At 39.5% G+C, this 15666-nt stretch overlaps 2 protein-coding genes across 2 annotated transcripts; one reads left to right on the top strand and one right to left on the bottom strand.

Annotated features, from left to right (window-relative positions):
• Window positions 1-6326: 6326 nt before the first annotated feature.
• Window positions 6327-7438, top strand: LOC109018022 (putative germin-like protein 2-1). The gene is made up of 2 exons (XM_019000209.2): window positions 6327-6519; window positions 6716-7438. Exons 1-2 carry the CDS (start codon window positions 6402-6404, stop codon window positions 7249-7251), a joined length of 654 nt encoding a protein of 217 aa, XP_018855754.1. The 5' UTR covers window positions 6327-6401; the 3' UTR covers window positions 7252-7438.
• Window positions 7439-8880: 1442 nt separating this feature from the next.
• LOC108981962 lies at window positions 8881-10011 on the bottom strand. The gene is made up of 4 exons (XM_018953225.1): window positions 9787-10011; window positions 9446-9677; window positions 9177-9350; window positions 8881-9011 (listed from the first exon to the last, which is right to left on the bottom strand). Exons 1-4 carry the CDS (start codon window positions 10009-10011, stop codon window positions 8881-8883), a joined length of 762 nt encoding a protein of 253 aa, XP_018808770.1.
• Window positions 10012-15666: the final 5655 nt, after the last annotated feature.

The following is a 15666-nucleotide window of genomic DNA, read 5'->3' on the forward strand; positions in this document are numbered from 1 at the left end:
CAGTCCCAGGACTTGCCCAGATGGCCCCTCGGACACAAGTCCCTTGACTTGCCGACCTTTGTGCTATAAGTTGATCCCCTTGATTCGTCGTGAAGTTTAGGCCAGATACTAGTTCTAGGACTTGGCCAGACGGCCATTTGAACACAAGTTTCTTGACATGCCGACCTTCACGCTAATATGAGTCCCTAGACTCATGCCGAGTGTCACACTCGAGCCATAACCGTTGCTAGCAGGTTACCTCCAAGAATGAGCATTCGGAGTTAACAGGCCACCAAGCTACACAACCGCTTTGGCCGGGTTACCTCCGAGAACAAGCCTTCAAAGTTAACTGACCTTTGAGCTCCACAACTGCCTTGCGCGGGTTGCCTTGGGAATGAGTCGATGGGCTTTGCAACTCCCTAACGTGGACCCAGGGGGTTGACGGGCCCTCTGACCACTTTGCCTTGGTTACTTCACACAAACTCCAACACTAACAATAAATCGAAAACTAAAACGTCGGACGAACATACACTTTTCAATAACGACAGACTTACATGCAGACACACCTTCTGACTATGCATCCTAGGCGGTCGAGTAAGTTGATAAGTGTTATTTTTGTGTGATTTTTATCACTCTGTTATTTATGAAAAATATCATTTTTCCTTCAATATTATTGATTTTATTTTATTTCTACATATTTTTATTTATTTTCTTGAATTTGAAGGAATGAGAAGATTTAGTACAAAAAGAGAGCATTTTGGTACAAAAGAAGAGACTACGGATCCAGACCGATGAGAGGTAGTGATATCTGAAGAGAGCCGACGAGATTTGGGTGAGGAACCTTGTCCCGTGGGCAGCAAAGAGACATTTCTAGCCCAAAGGCGAGAAGACTTACTTTTCGGTAGGCGAGGAGACTTGCGACCAGAAGGTGCGACTAGAAGGCACTAAGATTTGACAACAAGGCTCTAGGCGGTTAGATTGGGTGACTAGTCTAAACGACCAACTTAAAAGACCAACCTAAACGATATCGTGGGCAACAAGTAGAAAAGGCGAGATGAGTCTTTCATCCCGGTCAGGAGTCTTTCCACTCAGTAGGCGAGAAGAGGCCTGTGTAGTCTTTGTGACCTTCATGCCCGCTAGTTATATTCAGCTCACACGACATATACCTGGTGGGACATTTCCGAGTTCCTCAATCAATCTATTGATGACCAAATCTTCCCGAACTCCACAATTCAAGCCGCATATCACTGAATCTTCCATTTTAGATAATTCTGATATTCTTGGGATAATTTCCTTTTATGTTAACATCTATCTTTAGAAACTATTTTCCAGATTTTTAGGTTAGATTGTAGCCGCATTTATTTTATTTTCATAGTTGAGTTTTGACATCTATTTAATCCTGTCTTGTGAGATGAATAGGGAGTTTGGGTTCTTAATCTTAATTTTAGTTTGAGTCTGGGTTCTTAATTTTAGTTTTAGTTTGAGTTTTGGTTCTCAATCTTAGTTTTAGTTTTGAGTTTTAGGGAGTCTGAGTTTAGGTTTCGATAGTTCAGAATTTATACTTGAAGTGTTCTTTCAAGGAGGTAGATTTGGGGGAGCAAAGGCGTGGGCCGCATGCTTCATCAACTAACTCCAACGAAGAACACTAGATTTATTTTTTTTATTTTTAGTTTTATTATGAACTAATTTTATTTTCTAGAGCTTTGATGTAGCCTAGCATTGAACACACCATTTATATTCCAAATTATTTTATTTTCAATATTTTCATGATTGAGTGTTTATTCATTGTTCTTAATGTTTATGATTTTCTAACTAACTACTGTTCGATCTTTTGGATTGTAATGAGACCAAGAGGTGATTTGTGATTAAAACTCTAGGATTAAACATCATTAGTTGAACGAAAGTAGAGATACTTTACTGCGACTAGTGTGATTTTTAAGAAAAATCTAAAAAACTTAATAAGTGTCTAATTAGTTAAATTCACGTAGAGATATGAAGTTATTAGTTAAAGATATTTTTGATATTGTTCGAGGGAAAATATTGAATAGTTATGGGATTTTTATCAACAACTTGGGATAATTGCGATTCTATAACAAGAAAGAAAAAACTGTGTGAGATTTGTTAGGTGAAGTCAAACTCTAGATCTATTCTTATTAATTTAAAAATCTTAATTTTAATGTTCTTTTCTTCAATTTAATTTAGATAATCCACTCTTCAAAATTCACTTTTCCAAATAGTAATTAATTTCGTCAATTTCAATACTCAATAGCATAATTATTTCATGTGGGTTCGATAACTATTTTATTCAAAACACTTTACTACTTGTCATGATTCTGTGCACTTGCATATATATTTTTATTCGAACATAAGCCTCCCGCCACATCTAAGCTCCTCGCTCGCATCAAATTGAGCTTGCACATGGCAACTTGGACAACAACTCGGCTTGTGGAAACTTGTTCACGACTTCATAAGTCCAACCTTGGGTCCCCCACCTTCAAGGGTGGTAGACCCCTCTTGCACAATTGTCCAACCTCGGATCCCCCACCTTCAAGGGTGGTCAATCCTTTCGAGTAACATTACTCCGTCCTCTACCTCAACCCTTGAACTTCGTTTCACAAACATTAAAAAAAAAAAATGGAATCCAAGAGGGATTCTCCAACCAATTCACAAAGTTCAAGTTAACGCGTTGTTTACCTTGAGGAGAAGTGAGAACTTCTTAAAAACACCAAGCAAGAAAAGCTCTCAATGAAAGCACCAATTAATGTTAGGGATCTCGGTCTAGTCCCTAAACACTATGTTGCCCTCACCTTGATTCTCTTTATGATGACCGAAGTGACTAGCCTTCTTGCTTGACCTTGAGCAAAACGTGGCAATGATGGGACCCTAGGTTAATGGAGGTTTGGTGTTTAGTAGTGGAATGATGTATGATGATGATGAAAATGGTGATCTAAGTGATGAACTCAAGCACTTGAGTAAGGAGGCATGGCTAGCATAGAGATCCTTGGAGTTGGCGCCACTTGGAGTGCAATTAGGGTTTGGATGTTGAGTGAGGCTAGGGTTTGGATGGAAGAAGGGTTTCCAAAATTGTAGGAGGTAATTTGGGAGTGATGTGTTTCGGCTATGGCAAAAAGGAATGGATTGATATGAAGAATGAGTGATTCTAGGAGGATTCCTAGAATCAAGGGATCAAATATGGTAAGTATGATCGGTTGGCCAAATATGGATATATTCGGTTATGGAAGGGAATTAAGATTCTTAAAGTTTAGGACACCTTATATGACAAGTAGGACTTTCGGTTAGGGTAAATTAAGGATGGAAGAAGATAGGATTTCTAAAGTTTAGGAATCCCAATATGGTAAGTATGGTTTCATCTAGGTCAATGGATGATGGAAGAAGGGTATATATATGGGATGTGGCCGAATATGGTAAGTAGGGTTGGCAATATGGTGGCCGAATGATGTATTTGGGGAGATAGAATGGATGCAAGAAAATATATAAACACAATAGAAAATGTATGAACACTCAAGAACTTTGAATGAACACAAAGATAAACAAATCAACTTCGATTAACGAATTGTACAAAGTTGAAAAGAAATCTCATATATTGATAAAATTAATCACACCTATTTACGGATTACAAGGTGTAATTCTCTCTTTAGGGAATTGCACCCAAAAGAGCCCAAGTGCATATGTACCGAAAATGTGATCTCAAGAATCATAGCTGTCATCTAGAGAAATTGTCAAAAGATGTAAATGAAATGACTAAGGGTCCTATTAAAAAGATTACTAAGTGAAAGCCTCCCAAAGGTCTATTGGAAAATAATTAAATAAAAATAAATGAAAGCAATAAATAGTATTGCAAGGGCCATGGTGGCCTGTGGCATGGAATGGCCAATGGATGGGCTAGTGTGGTTCATGGCCCAACACTGGGCTGGTTTGGCTCATGGTCGTTGGGGCATGGCATGATGCTGTGCATGACCTGCTAATGGGTATGGCATGGTGCCATGCATGAGGCTGATGGTGGGCACAACATGGTGCCGTGCGTTGATGCTACATAACCCAGGCAGGTGGCTTGGGCTTTGGCTGTACATGGCCCAGGCAGGTGGCTTAGGCTTTGATGCTGCAAGGCTCAGGCTGGTGCCGTGCGTTGGATGGCATGCCTATGGAGGCATGTCACTAATCTCACTGAGCTGCTACTGCTAGCATGGGCTTGAACGCTGGGGCATGCGCTGGAGTGCGTGCAGGAGCGCGTGCGCATGGGCGTGAGCATGCTGGGCTGCGCGCGACCAGTAGCCTCACTAGGCACCTCATGCGTGTCAAGACATGGGCCATGGCACACAAGTAGACTGGTTGTGGGGTTGTCTTGGCATGTCAAGGGCAGTGTCGAGGTGTGGCCTGGGCCCACTTTCCTAGGGGTTCTGACAAGGTGGTCAGACACGCAAAGCGGAACATGCCTCACCACTATAGGGGCACGCGGAAAAATGTATCAAACAAAGGGGGATGACCAGACAACTAGATGAGGGTTCAACTTCGACTTCTTCTTCAGCTTCTTCGACTTGTTGAAGGGGAGTTCCAACGAGAGGGTTTTCTCCAGCAAATGTGTTCAAAATCTCCATTGTACAGTGATAAATGAAAGACTATGAGAGACTGTAAACAAAGTATATTATAGTGGATTTCTCCTCTCCAAATGCCTGTGTATGTAGACATTATGCCGAACCACGTAAATCTCTGTATCTCAATCTCTTTACTTTCCTTACATTTGTTTTCTATACATCATCATAGATGTACGCACTGACACCGTACGACTGCACCTGACCACTTCTGGGGGCACCAGACCACATTGATCGAGGCCCGAATCTCTTTTCCCTCATTCCGGCTTGTTGTGCAATTTTTTAAGCATCAACATACTTTACAATAAAAGTAACTTTAGAATCTGACGTACCACATCAAACCACGTCAACTTGTGAGTTTACTTTTATGTAATTTGTTTGTATCTAAAGTATTTCCCTATTTTAAGAAGAAATAATACTTGCTGTCGTGAGTGTACAAGCGCCGTGCAATCATTTTGAAAAAATTAAATAAATACGGGACTCACATGAAAAGAAATTAATTTTTAATAGTAAATCTCACTCTTTTTCAAAGTAACTGCATGACACTTGCGCACTCTACGACTATATGTAATATTACTCATATTTAAGTGTCATGTGGGGGTAATGGGGATTTAGCACCCATTCAAGCAGGGTATGAGACGCGTTGCGTCGAATAAATCAACTTGCCTGGTTTGCTTTCAAGACTAAAACTTAAAACTTTAAAAACTTCTCAACTCATTATTACAACTTTCTCAAATCTTCATACAAAATAAAATAAAAAATTTAATTTTTTCAAATTCTAAAATAAAAATAATATTAAAAAATATATTTTAACAATATTTTATACAATTTTTTAATTTTAATCACGATTTATCTATTCTCTAAAAATAAACGAAAGTAGAATCTTGTGTTCATCATTTGTTTTCAGACGATAATAAATTGTTTGCATACGCAGCTCCATTTCAAGGTGATTGATGAGGAGCTCTGGTATAAGAAGAAAAGGAAAGCTACGATCGAGCCGCAACGAGAGAATTTACGTTTGTATTTTCATTTATTTTAATCCTAATATAGGTCCTTTTTCAGAAAAAAATGATATAATGATTATTAAATATATCCACTCTATTCATATATTTTTATTTTATTTTATTATTTATTTTTTTAATAATTAAAAAAGTGATTATTAATGAATTTATATTTTTTTTTAACAATTAAGGATCTTTAAAAACTAATTAAAGAAAAATAAAAAAAATAAGAAAACTCATTTGTACTGGCTAGTGTGTACACTTAGTATGTATATTTTGATAGTCACCTAGCATTGTCATTTTACGTAAATTCAAATAATTCATTTTCTTATCCGAATTATTTTTACCCAAAAGATTTATTAAAATTATTATCCATTCTTTCCACTGTTTTGATTTTTATTTTTTGACCGCCCTTCCACTTGGACTCGTTGAATTTGGTCAAGGATTACATACGTAGATAACGTGTAACTCTTTCCTTGTCCGGCATATCTATCTGACACCCGGCCGGCCTAATATTTTGAACACTAGCCTGCAGCCCAAGATCAGACACTACGCGTATCTGCCAGCTAGCTCCCTGTTTTCAATCACTCTGCGCATTTAATACGACCATTTTTCCCAGGGAACAGGTCTTTCAGTATGACTCTTTCTTAATTTGCTTCTTTTAATTAATACCATTTTTTATATTATTGTCTCTCACCCTCTTCCTATATATGGAAGCTGCGAACACAAGCCTTTCACAGCTAAAAACTCAAGCACTTTCATCTCTTTATAGAACCCATCTTCCATAGCTTCTTGCTCCTACAATTTTCCAATGGCCTTCCGCTTTATTCTCCTGTCTGCTGGACTTCTCGCTTTGGTTTTCACTGCTGCATTGGCATCTGATAGTAGTCCTCTCCAAGATTTCTGCGTCGCAGATGCAAGCAGTCAAGGTATTAAATGAACCTAACAATCTGTCTGCTTTTGTTGTAATTAATTTGCAAATTTCAACTAGCTAGGCATTTCACCTTTGATCTCGAGAAGTTGAAGTTTCATGAATCTTTGTTTCCCTACCACGAAGTTCCTATATATCGTACTCATTTTCAATCTAATTTCCTTATTATCTATATTATGCTTCATTGCATGCAGTGGTCGTCAATGGTTTAGCATGTAAGGATCCTAAGACGGTTCAAGCCAATGACTTTTCCGCCAGTGGACTTCATATGGCTGGCAATACATCAAATCCAGTCGGTTCAAAGGTTACCCCATTGACAGCTGCTCAAATACCAGGACTCAACACTCTTGGCATTTCACTAGCTCGTATTGACTATGCACCATGGGGCATCAACCCTCCTCACACCCATCCTCGTGCCTCTGAGATCTTGTTGGTCTTAGAAGGTAGTCTGGAAGTTGGGTTCGTCACCTCTAATCCAGAAAACCGACAGATCACAAAAGTGCTACAAAAGGGTGATGTGTTTGTATTCCCAGTTGGCCTCATCCATTACCAAAGAAATGTTGGCAATGGAAATGCCATCGCCATTGCCGCTCTCAGCAGTCAAAACCCTGGTGTTATCACTATTGCTAATGCTGTGTTTGGGTCGAAACCGGATATTGCAAGCGACATTTTAGTGAAGGCTTTCCAGGTGCATAAGAATGTCATCGCCAATGTCCAGTCCAAGTTCTAGACAAGCCGTGCTCGATTATTGCTGCATCTGCTGATTGTATTAGCTAGTGCATGTGTGCATATATTTTGTGTGTTTCATGTCGTCATACGCAGTTTGTGTGAAATGTTATTTTGCTATTCAATTAATTGTACGTTTCTCGTTAAATCAACAATAATTCTTTAAGGGAGTGGTGTACGTATTTGTTGCATTATAATTATATTGTGATTCTTTTGTCTCTTTTGGTTTTTGTTCTTTTTCTTTCCATTTATAATATCAAATTTTTCAGAATTTAATTACAATTTATATATAAACAACATAATAGAGTACTCGTACCCTACGTATGCACCATAAACTTTGTCTAGTGATGGAGCAAAGTCATTTGACAAAATATAATTAATTAAATTAAAACTAAACAATTTTTTCGTGGTAATTATTTAGTCGGGTACGTTTGGATAGTGAGAATACTTGAGAAGTGTTGAGAATGTTTGTGAATAGTTATGAGTAGAGATTGGAGTGAGTTTGTAGATCCCATTGAGAGTATTTTGAGTTGTTTGGATGTGTGAAGTGTGTTGAGTTGTTGACTTTTTGATAAGTAGTTGAAAAATGTGTGGGTCCCATCAATGATTGATTTTATTAATAATGATGATGGAATGATGATTTTATTTATATATTATAGTGATAAATATAATGACATAATAAATAATCCCCAAGACAAATTAAAAATCGAGAATTGAATAAAAAATACAAATTAATTATATTATTACAATTTAATTATAATTATTAGAAAATAATTAAAAAGAGAATTTTGATTAAAAATGCAAACATTTCCGGTAACATAGTGAAATAAAAAATTTGTATATTATTACAAATTATAAATTTATGGTTTTCGATAATGTATTATTACAAATTACAAATGCATTCTTTTCGGTAATGTATTGAAATACAAATTTTAGATTTTATTACAAATTAAAAATTCATAATGAATTGAAATACAAATTTTATATATAACATAAGTGCCTATATCAAAATGTGAATTTTATGGACGACCGGGGCAATAACGTATTCAAATTATTATGCATTTCATAATTTGTAACCAAATCATAGGAAATTATTTATATAAAAATTTATAAAAAATCAATCTTTGGCTATATATTATGATATGTTTCTAGTGCGTTATTTCAAAAAAAAATTTTCACTCTGAAACTTTTTTAATTAAACCCATTTGAAATTGCTGGGACTACTCCCCCTAGTATCAATTTTTTCTTGTATATGTGCTCATAAACACGATAAAAGCTAATATACAATCTTCTACATATATTCCTATCCAACTTGAACATCACTTGCATTTCTCATTTAACAAGTATGATAATGATGAATTTTGATTTAAAAAATTCTTTCTACCGAAATTTATTGTAATAAAAATTTGTAAAAATCAATCTTTTGCTATATATTATGTTATGATGACAACTCGCAGCTGTGCTATTTCACATTTTTATTCACTCCCAAACTTATTTAATTAAATCCTTTCGAAATTATACTTAGTTCATACATGCGAAAATCCCAAAACATACAAAACATAAGAAATTCCAACATCTGGAAACACATCCAAAAAAAATAATCACATACAATACAATAAAATTAAAGCAAGTGTCAATGGGCCTCCCTATGTGCCCACATATTTATTACGATAGAGTCCCTGGTTCCAACCATGGCTTGTGCTGAGGCAGATGACATGTTAGGCATATGTAACAAATGTTCCGGGTTATCCTCAACACTTTGTCCTTCAGAAAGATTCAAATTGTTAAATTTACGCAATATCTTATCATTCGGTGTAATTGATCGAATAATTTTATGCACGATACAACATGCAATGACAATATATCGTTGTCGTGTCATCCTGTATTGGTTCATTGATTTCAAAATTTGAAATCGTTTTTTTAGCACACCGAATGTACGCTCAATCACATTCTGGAGGGAAGAATGTCGATAATTAAAATAATCTTGATATCCAGAAAATGAGCTATTGCTATGCTGGTCAGACCTATGATACCGCACCTTGGGGTACGGGGGCATAAATCTAAGTGTGCACAGAAAGGCGAAATCAACCAAGTAATAATAACCTAAAAACCAAATAACAAAAAAATAATGTGGGATTCATACATTACGCCAGGACAAAAAATTGTAACTCAATAAATTAATGGGTAACAATTCTTACCCTCAGGAGGCAATGGGAAATTGATCCCTAGACGACTCAATGCATCCATAAATTGGCGTGCATCATGGGCAGTGCCTTCCCAGCTAGCGTATATGAATGTGAATTTCATGTCGAAATCACAGGCTGCCAGCACATTTTGGCTAACTTGTTGATGACGAGATAGATACGCGTTAGTTGTCTCGACAGGCACACATGCCTCGATATAAGTCCCGTCAATTGCACCATAACATTTCTGCAATCATATATTGTAAAATTGTGAGTTCTCCCATTTTTAATAAAATGGGACCAACCATGGTCTCTTAATTTTCAACCATCTCAGTAGTATGTGTAGGTGCAATCACATCAGGAGCAAGATTACATAGGGTAACCATCACTGCATAGACATGCCGATTAACGGTTTTAGTAGAGTGTTGAAACCGGTCGCCTATGATTCGTTGAACTTTGGCATGTGTGAATGTGTATGCAAACATTGCCAAAGCTTCCTCCACAGAAACCTCTCTTGTCGATGTTAGATATTCATTCGCCCGCAATGTATTACATAACGCTTCAAATGCATATATTTCCATCCGAAATAAGTTCCAACAGTTATTCGGATGTCCATTGAGAATTGCAACTATATAGTCTCATCCACGTAAGCCAATATTATGTTCTGGCATTTGCTCAAACACTGGCAATGCGTTTTCCTCTGCTGCTGCTATTGTAAGCATAAACATGTTTTTCCATATCGAATCATCACGCATCCTCGAACGTAGGTATTCGTCCCACATTGGAGGCTGGTTACTACTAGATATATCACGTCTCCTCCAAGCTTCGTAATCGTCCCACCTTGGAGGCTGGTTACCACTTGAGCCAGCTTCGGTAGTGTTGTTTGCCTCTACTTGCGGCTCATCATCTGACCCACTTCCAACATCCATTCTGTTGTGTGAAAATTCATTATAAAAAATAACACTTTGATCAATCATAATAACTAGTAATTCTTTAATAGAATAACAATAAAACACAAGCCAAATACCGCAAGTTAATAAAAATTGCAGCATTCATAAATTCCTCTAAAACATGTTCATATGAACCATTGTCATAAAATCAAACACACAACAAGCACAATAAATACTAACAACCTAAACAGCTCAAAAACAACAATGTCAATGAAAACAACATCCGCAATAATGAAATTAAAATTTGTTAGGTTACAGACAAGCTATGTCACTGCAATTGCCAGATCCAATCAATTTTACGGTTCGGGAGCATCATTAAGAACGCTTCAACTGCCTTGTCATGCATAAACGTTTCTACTGCTTTGTTATATTGATGTGTAGGGAGCGCCGGGGTAATCTCATCCAAAAACTTCATACAGGCACCTAGCTTGCTATATAAAGTATCCGAACCAAACTCAGTCTCATCGCCTTTGCTTCACTTTCTACTACATTCCTCTAAAAACTACTTATCCAACTCATTTCTCATTGAGGCGGTGGCGGCCATAACTTCCAAAATTTTGCTAAATTGTGGAGATATGCTACCCCGGACCAGCTCCCTTCTTCGACAACAAGCTTGTCTCTGTCTCCCAGCTGGCCCATCAATGTCTGGCCCATCTATATCTATAATACCCTGCTCATTCCTTCTTATGTACGCTTCTCTCTTTCTAACGTACGTTCATTATTTATGACGTAAGCAAATCCTGAGGGCAGAGATTATGTGATCATCTGCCCTTCTCACTAGCAACTGCGAGCCACGTTATGCATGTCAAACCATGATGGCGTGTTTCGAAAGATATCATGGCTTCTAAGGCACGCCCAGTGTTTTAAATATGCTGAAAATATTTATAAGGAGTATTCCCAGTGTTATTGAATTAAGATTTATCTTAAATACGACAATCATAATATTCTTAAAGAGTTTCAAAAATATTATAATTGCCAGAAATTATTTTAATATCATCATTAAAATGATTTCAACTATTTAAGATATTATGGGATTTAAATTATGTTGAGAGCTTTTATTACTTAAATGGTTTTATTCTCTTTAATATGTTAAGTGAGACTTCATCATTTTATAATGATGAAGAATATTATTTTATAAACTAAAGTTAGTTTAAAATAATATTCTACTTTAATTCCTCTAAGCGCTTTTAATTAAGTTATTAGTTAATGCATTTTAAATCAGTGTTTGAGATCCATCGTTAGATCGTTACATGAATCCCCAGACAAAGGGATTGGATTAAATACCCAGACCTTCTCTCTTTCTCCCTCATTTCCCGTAGCTCTCTCTCTCTCCTCCCTCTCCCTAGCGTACGTCGTATGCGGTCCACCCCCACGCTCGATTCTTCCGTAGCTCAGCCCGGTGCCGCCGTGCGTCGCCAGACCACACCGCCGGCACCACTAGCTCCACCTCATGCCGGTGAGTCCTCCCATGCCAGCCTCTCTCTCTCACGCTCTCCCTTTCAGAAGTGCAAAGCCCGAACGGGCTTGGTGTCCATTGCGCCGCCGTGCGCCGCCGTGCGCCACCACCTCCACGGTAGCTTCCTCTTCCACCGGCCATCACCCTTCAGATAGCTTAGGCCCTCCCATGCAGCCACCTTCCTCGTCGCTCTCACGGCTTCACTGTGCGCTGCCTCTAGCACCGCCGTGCGTGGTACCCACGGCCACCAAGCGCTGCCATGGACCTCCCCTTTCCTCCCCCTTTCTCCACGTAACCCATGGCCAGAAGCCCCCCCAACGCACGGGCTTCCCCTTCTCCACGCACTGGTTGTACAGCTCTCACCGCCATGCACCGCCACCCACGGTAGATGACCACCACCTCCAGCCTCCTTAGGCCACCACCGAGCTATCCCAACCGCCCATAGCCCCGACCTACCACCCATGCACGCACACACTCTCTCACTCTCCCACGGCTTCTCCTCCACCATGTGGCCAGATCCGCCGCCGTGAACCACCATGGCGCCACCCTAGTTCCACCATGAGCTCCACCAGCAACCCCTCAGCCCAACCCTAGGTCCAAACCACCACTTTGAGTGGTGGGTAGTCACTGCACGTGATGGACAGCCACTGCGCTTGGTTTACCGCCACTGTACACGGCTAGATCCGCCGTGTTACGCTCCTTGCCATCATCACAAGGCCACCACGAGCCCTTCGAAGACCACACCTAGCTATCCAAAAGCCTAAACAGTTAGCCTCCACGTACGACACTTCCGACATCATCAACTGTGATGTTCAACAAGTAACGCACGGGTTATCCTGTCGATGGTATAACCCTCTATCCCTTGTTAATTATGTTAGATATTGATTAGTTGACTAGGTTGTGGACTGTGCTGTTGGTATTTGTGGAGTTGTGGTATTGTGATGTGGTGCTGTGTGATGAAGTGTTGGGCATTCTGTGTAGTGAAGTGTTGGGCATATATGTGTTGGGTGGAGATGTATTGTGCCGTGTAGTGTGCTGTGAAGTGTTGGGTGTAATTGGGAAGTGCGTTGTGTAGTGTTGTGGACTGTGCCATGTAGTGTAGTGTGGTTGTGGAGTATGTGTTGTATTGGTGACGTGGCAGATGAAATGGGAATAGTACATGCTGGGTGTACTTTGTGTGTGGCGTAATGTGAGACAAGGAGTATATATGTAAAATATACCCTCCTGGCGTAGTGTGGAACGGGAAGAGTACACATTGAGTGTACTCTGTGTGGGGTATGGTATATGAAGGGAGTACATGTGCAATGTACTCCATATGATGGGGTGATGCACTATGTGGCGGTTATGCCATAATGGTGATGTGGCGTAATGCATGTGAATGGAGTACACGTGGAGTGTACTCCATGTGGTAGAGTGATGTACCATATGGCGAGTATGCCATAATGATAATGTGGCGTAGTGTGTATAAATGGGGTACACGAGGAGTGTACTCCATGTGGTAGACTGATGCACCATATGGCGAGTATAGTGATGTGGCGTATGCATATAAAGGAAGTACACGAGGAGTATACTCCATGTGATATAGTGATACACCATTTCGCGGGTATGCCATAGTGGTGATGTGGCGTATGTGAAGGGAGTATACGTAAAGTGTACTCCACATGGTAGCGACACTCCGTGTGGCGTGTCTTAGAGATAAGGATAGTTATGTGATTGATGGGTGTGGAACGTGATGGGTAGTGTCGGGAACTGTGGAACAGTGTCCCGAAGTAGTTATGGTGCAGCCTGTAGTCTAAGGTGGCAAGTGTCACCGTGATGGACTTATGGCTAGGAGTATGCGTGAAGTAGCAAAACAAGTGTAAGAGTGCGCAGTGGAAGCATGACTGAGGAATGTCACAAAGTGACATGACTATTGACAGTAGTGCTTGCTATGGACAAAGTAGCGGAACAAGTGTAAGAGTACGCAACGGAAGCATGACTAGGCAATGTCACAAAGTGACATGGTTATTGGCAGTCATGCTTATGACGGGTGAAATGTTAGAACGTAGGAATGATGTAATGGGAACGTGACGAGATGTCATGATATGACGGGAGTACGTGAGGAACCGTACTCGTGATGAGTTAGGAGTTGACGTAGCAGAATGTTGGGTAACACGACAAGGTCACAGTGTAGCACTGGAGCAATCTCGGGCTATGTGACGTGACATAAGGCATAGTTGTGAATGGAGTTGTGTCGTGTTAAGTGTTGGGATGAACTGTCGAAAGGGATGGATAGCATGAAGAGTCATGCTAGCCGGGTTAAGAGAATGTTGGTATCGGAGTATGGTGCTTGTTTACACAAGTAGGTGATTGACGTGTCATATGTTGATCTTAGGTGATAAAGGGGTAAGGCACATGTGTAATCTGGTTAGACACAAGTGCCGGATGGATTCACCATATGTAATGGGTAATCTGTCATTAGTACAGTTACACGGTGCTTAAGCCTCAGAATTGGCTTAGAGCCGTGTGGCTTGTATGGATGAGAATGATGATTAGTATGAGCTAAGATGCATGAAGGTAGTGACGGGTGTATTATCTAGGTTGTAAGAAGAGTAAGACGAATGTCTTAGTGTCTTAATCCTAAGGTGAATCATGAGTTCACTTTAGTGGATGAGCACTCAAGGCAAGACTTTGAGTTGGAAGATGTGGTGACTGTAAGTGGTCTCCAAAGGGTTTAGCATAGTAAAGAGCACGTAAGTGCACGGGATAGAAGGAGAGTGTTCCAAGTATAGCGTAGTTCTATTTATAGTTTAAGTTGATTATGCATTAGATAAGAATGACGCTAAGGTATGTGTATGCATGTAGGTTGCCATCTGACAAGCACATGAATGGACTGCATGGTATGTAAGTAGCATGGAGTCCAGGTAAGTGTTACATTCATACTCTTCTAGAGTTTTCCAAGATATAAGAAACGCTTTTCCTTTAAGATGCTTACGAAAAGAAACGAAAGATGCTTTAAGAAAGAAAATGCTAAGTGTTTAAAGGTATGAGTATGTACGGCCCCTCCTTGGCAGTCCCTTTTTATGCAACCAAAGTATTAATTGTACGCATGTGAATGGATGACTATACGCTATATCTATTGTATGTATTTTTTAAGAAAATCCATAAACTGATGAAAATGCATGAAAGGCATGACAACGGATGCTTTTATGGATCCTACAAACCGACGCTTTCATGTGCGCCACAAGGTGATGCTTGTGGATGCCATGATTGACGACGTTCAAGGTGACGCTTATAGATGCCATGAAAGCTGACGTTTAAGCCCATGTATGTTCTTAAATGATGTTTTTATGAACGAACTGTTAAAAAAAGGATAGAACTGAAATAAACTGAAAAAGGAAAATATTATTTTCGGGCTTACGCCCCAAAAAATGTTTTTCTCATGAAAAGAAATGCTTTCTCATGAAAAGAAAAGACTGTTAAGAGAAAGAAAGAACTGAATGAAAGCTCCAGCTCGCTAGAGCTAACATGAATGAACGAATGAAAAGCAAGAAAGAAAGAAATGAAAGCATGAAATGTATGAAGATACGTAACGGCCACATGAATGAATGAAAAGGGTACCAATGAATGGGCAGATTGCAATGCCGGGTAAGTAGTACTGGAAGTGCACCCAGTGCTGCCCTCTATGAAAGGGATTCCCAACCCGTGACGAACGGGCAGAATTCGGATCCAAAGGAAGACCGCTAACCCCAACACAAGGGGTGTAACAGTGTGTACTGGCCTATGAAAGTGATAAGAACAAATGGATGTATGCATGCATGTACGAACGCACGAATGCACGAACCTTTAAG

Source organism: Juglans regia, chromosome 4 (assembly GCF_001411555.2).
Source record: "Juglans regia cultivar Chandler chromosome 4, Walnut 2.0, whole genome shotgun sequence".
NCBI classification, from domain to species: Eukaryota; Viridiplantae; Streptophyta; class Magnoliopsida; order Fagales; family Juglandaceae; genus Juglans; species Juglans regia.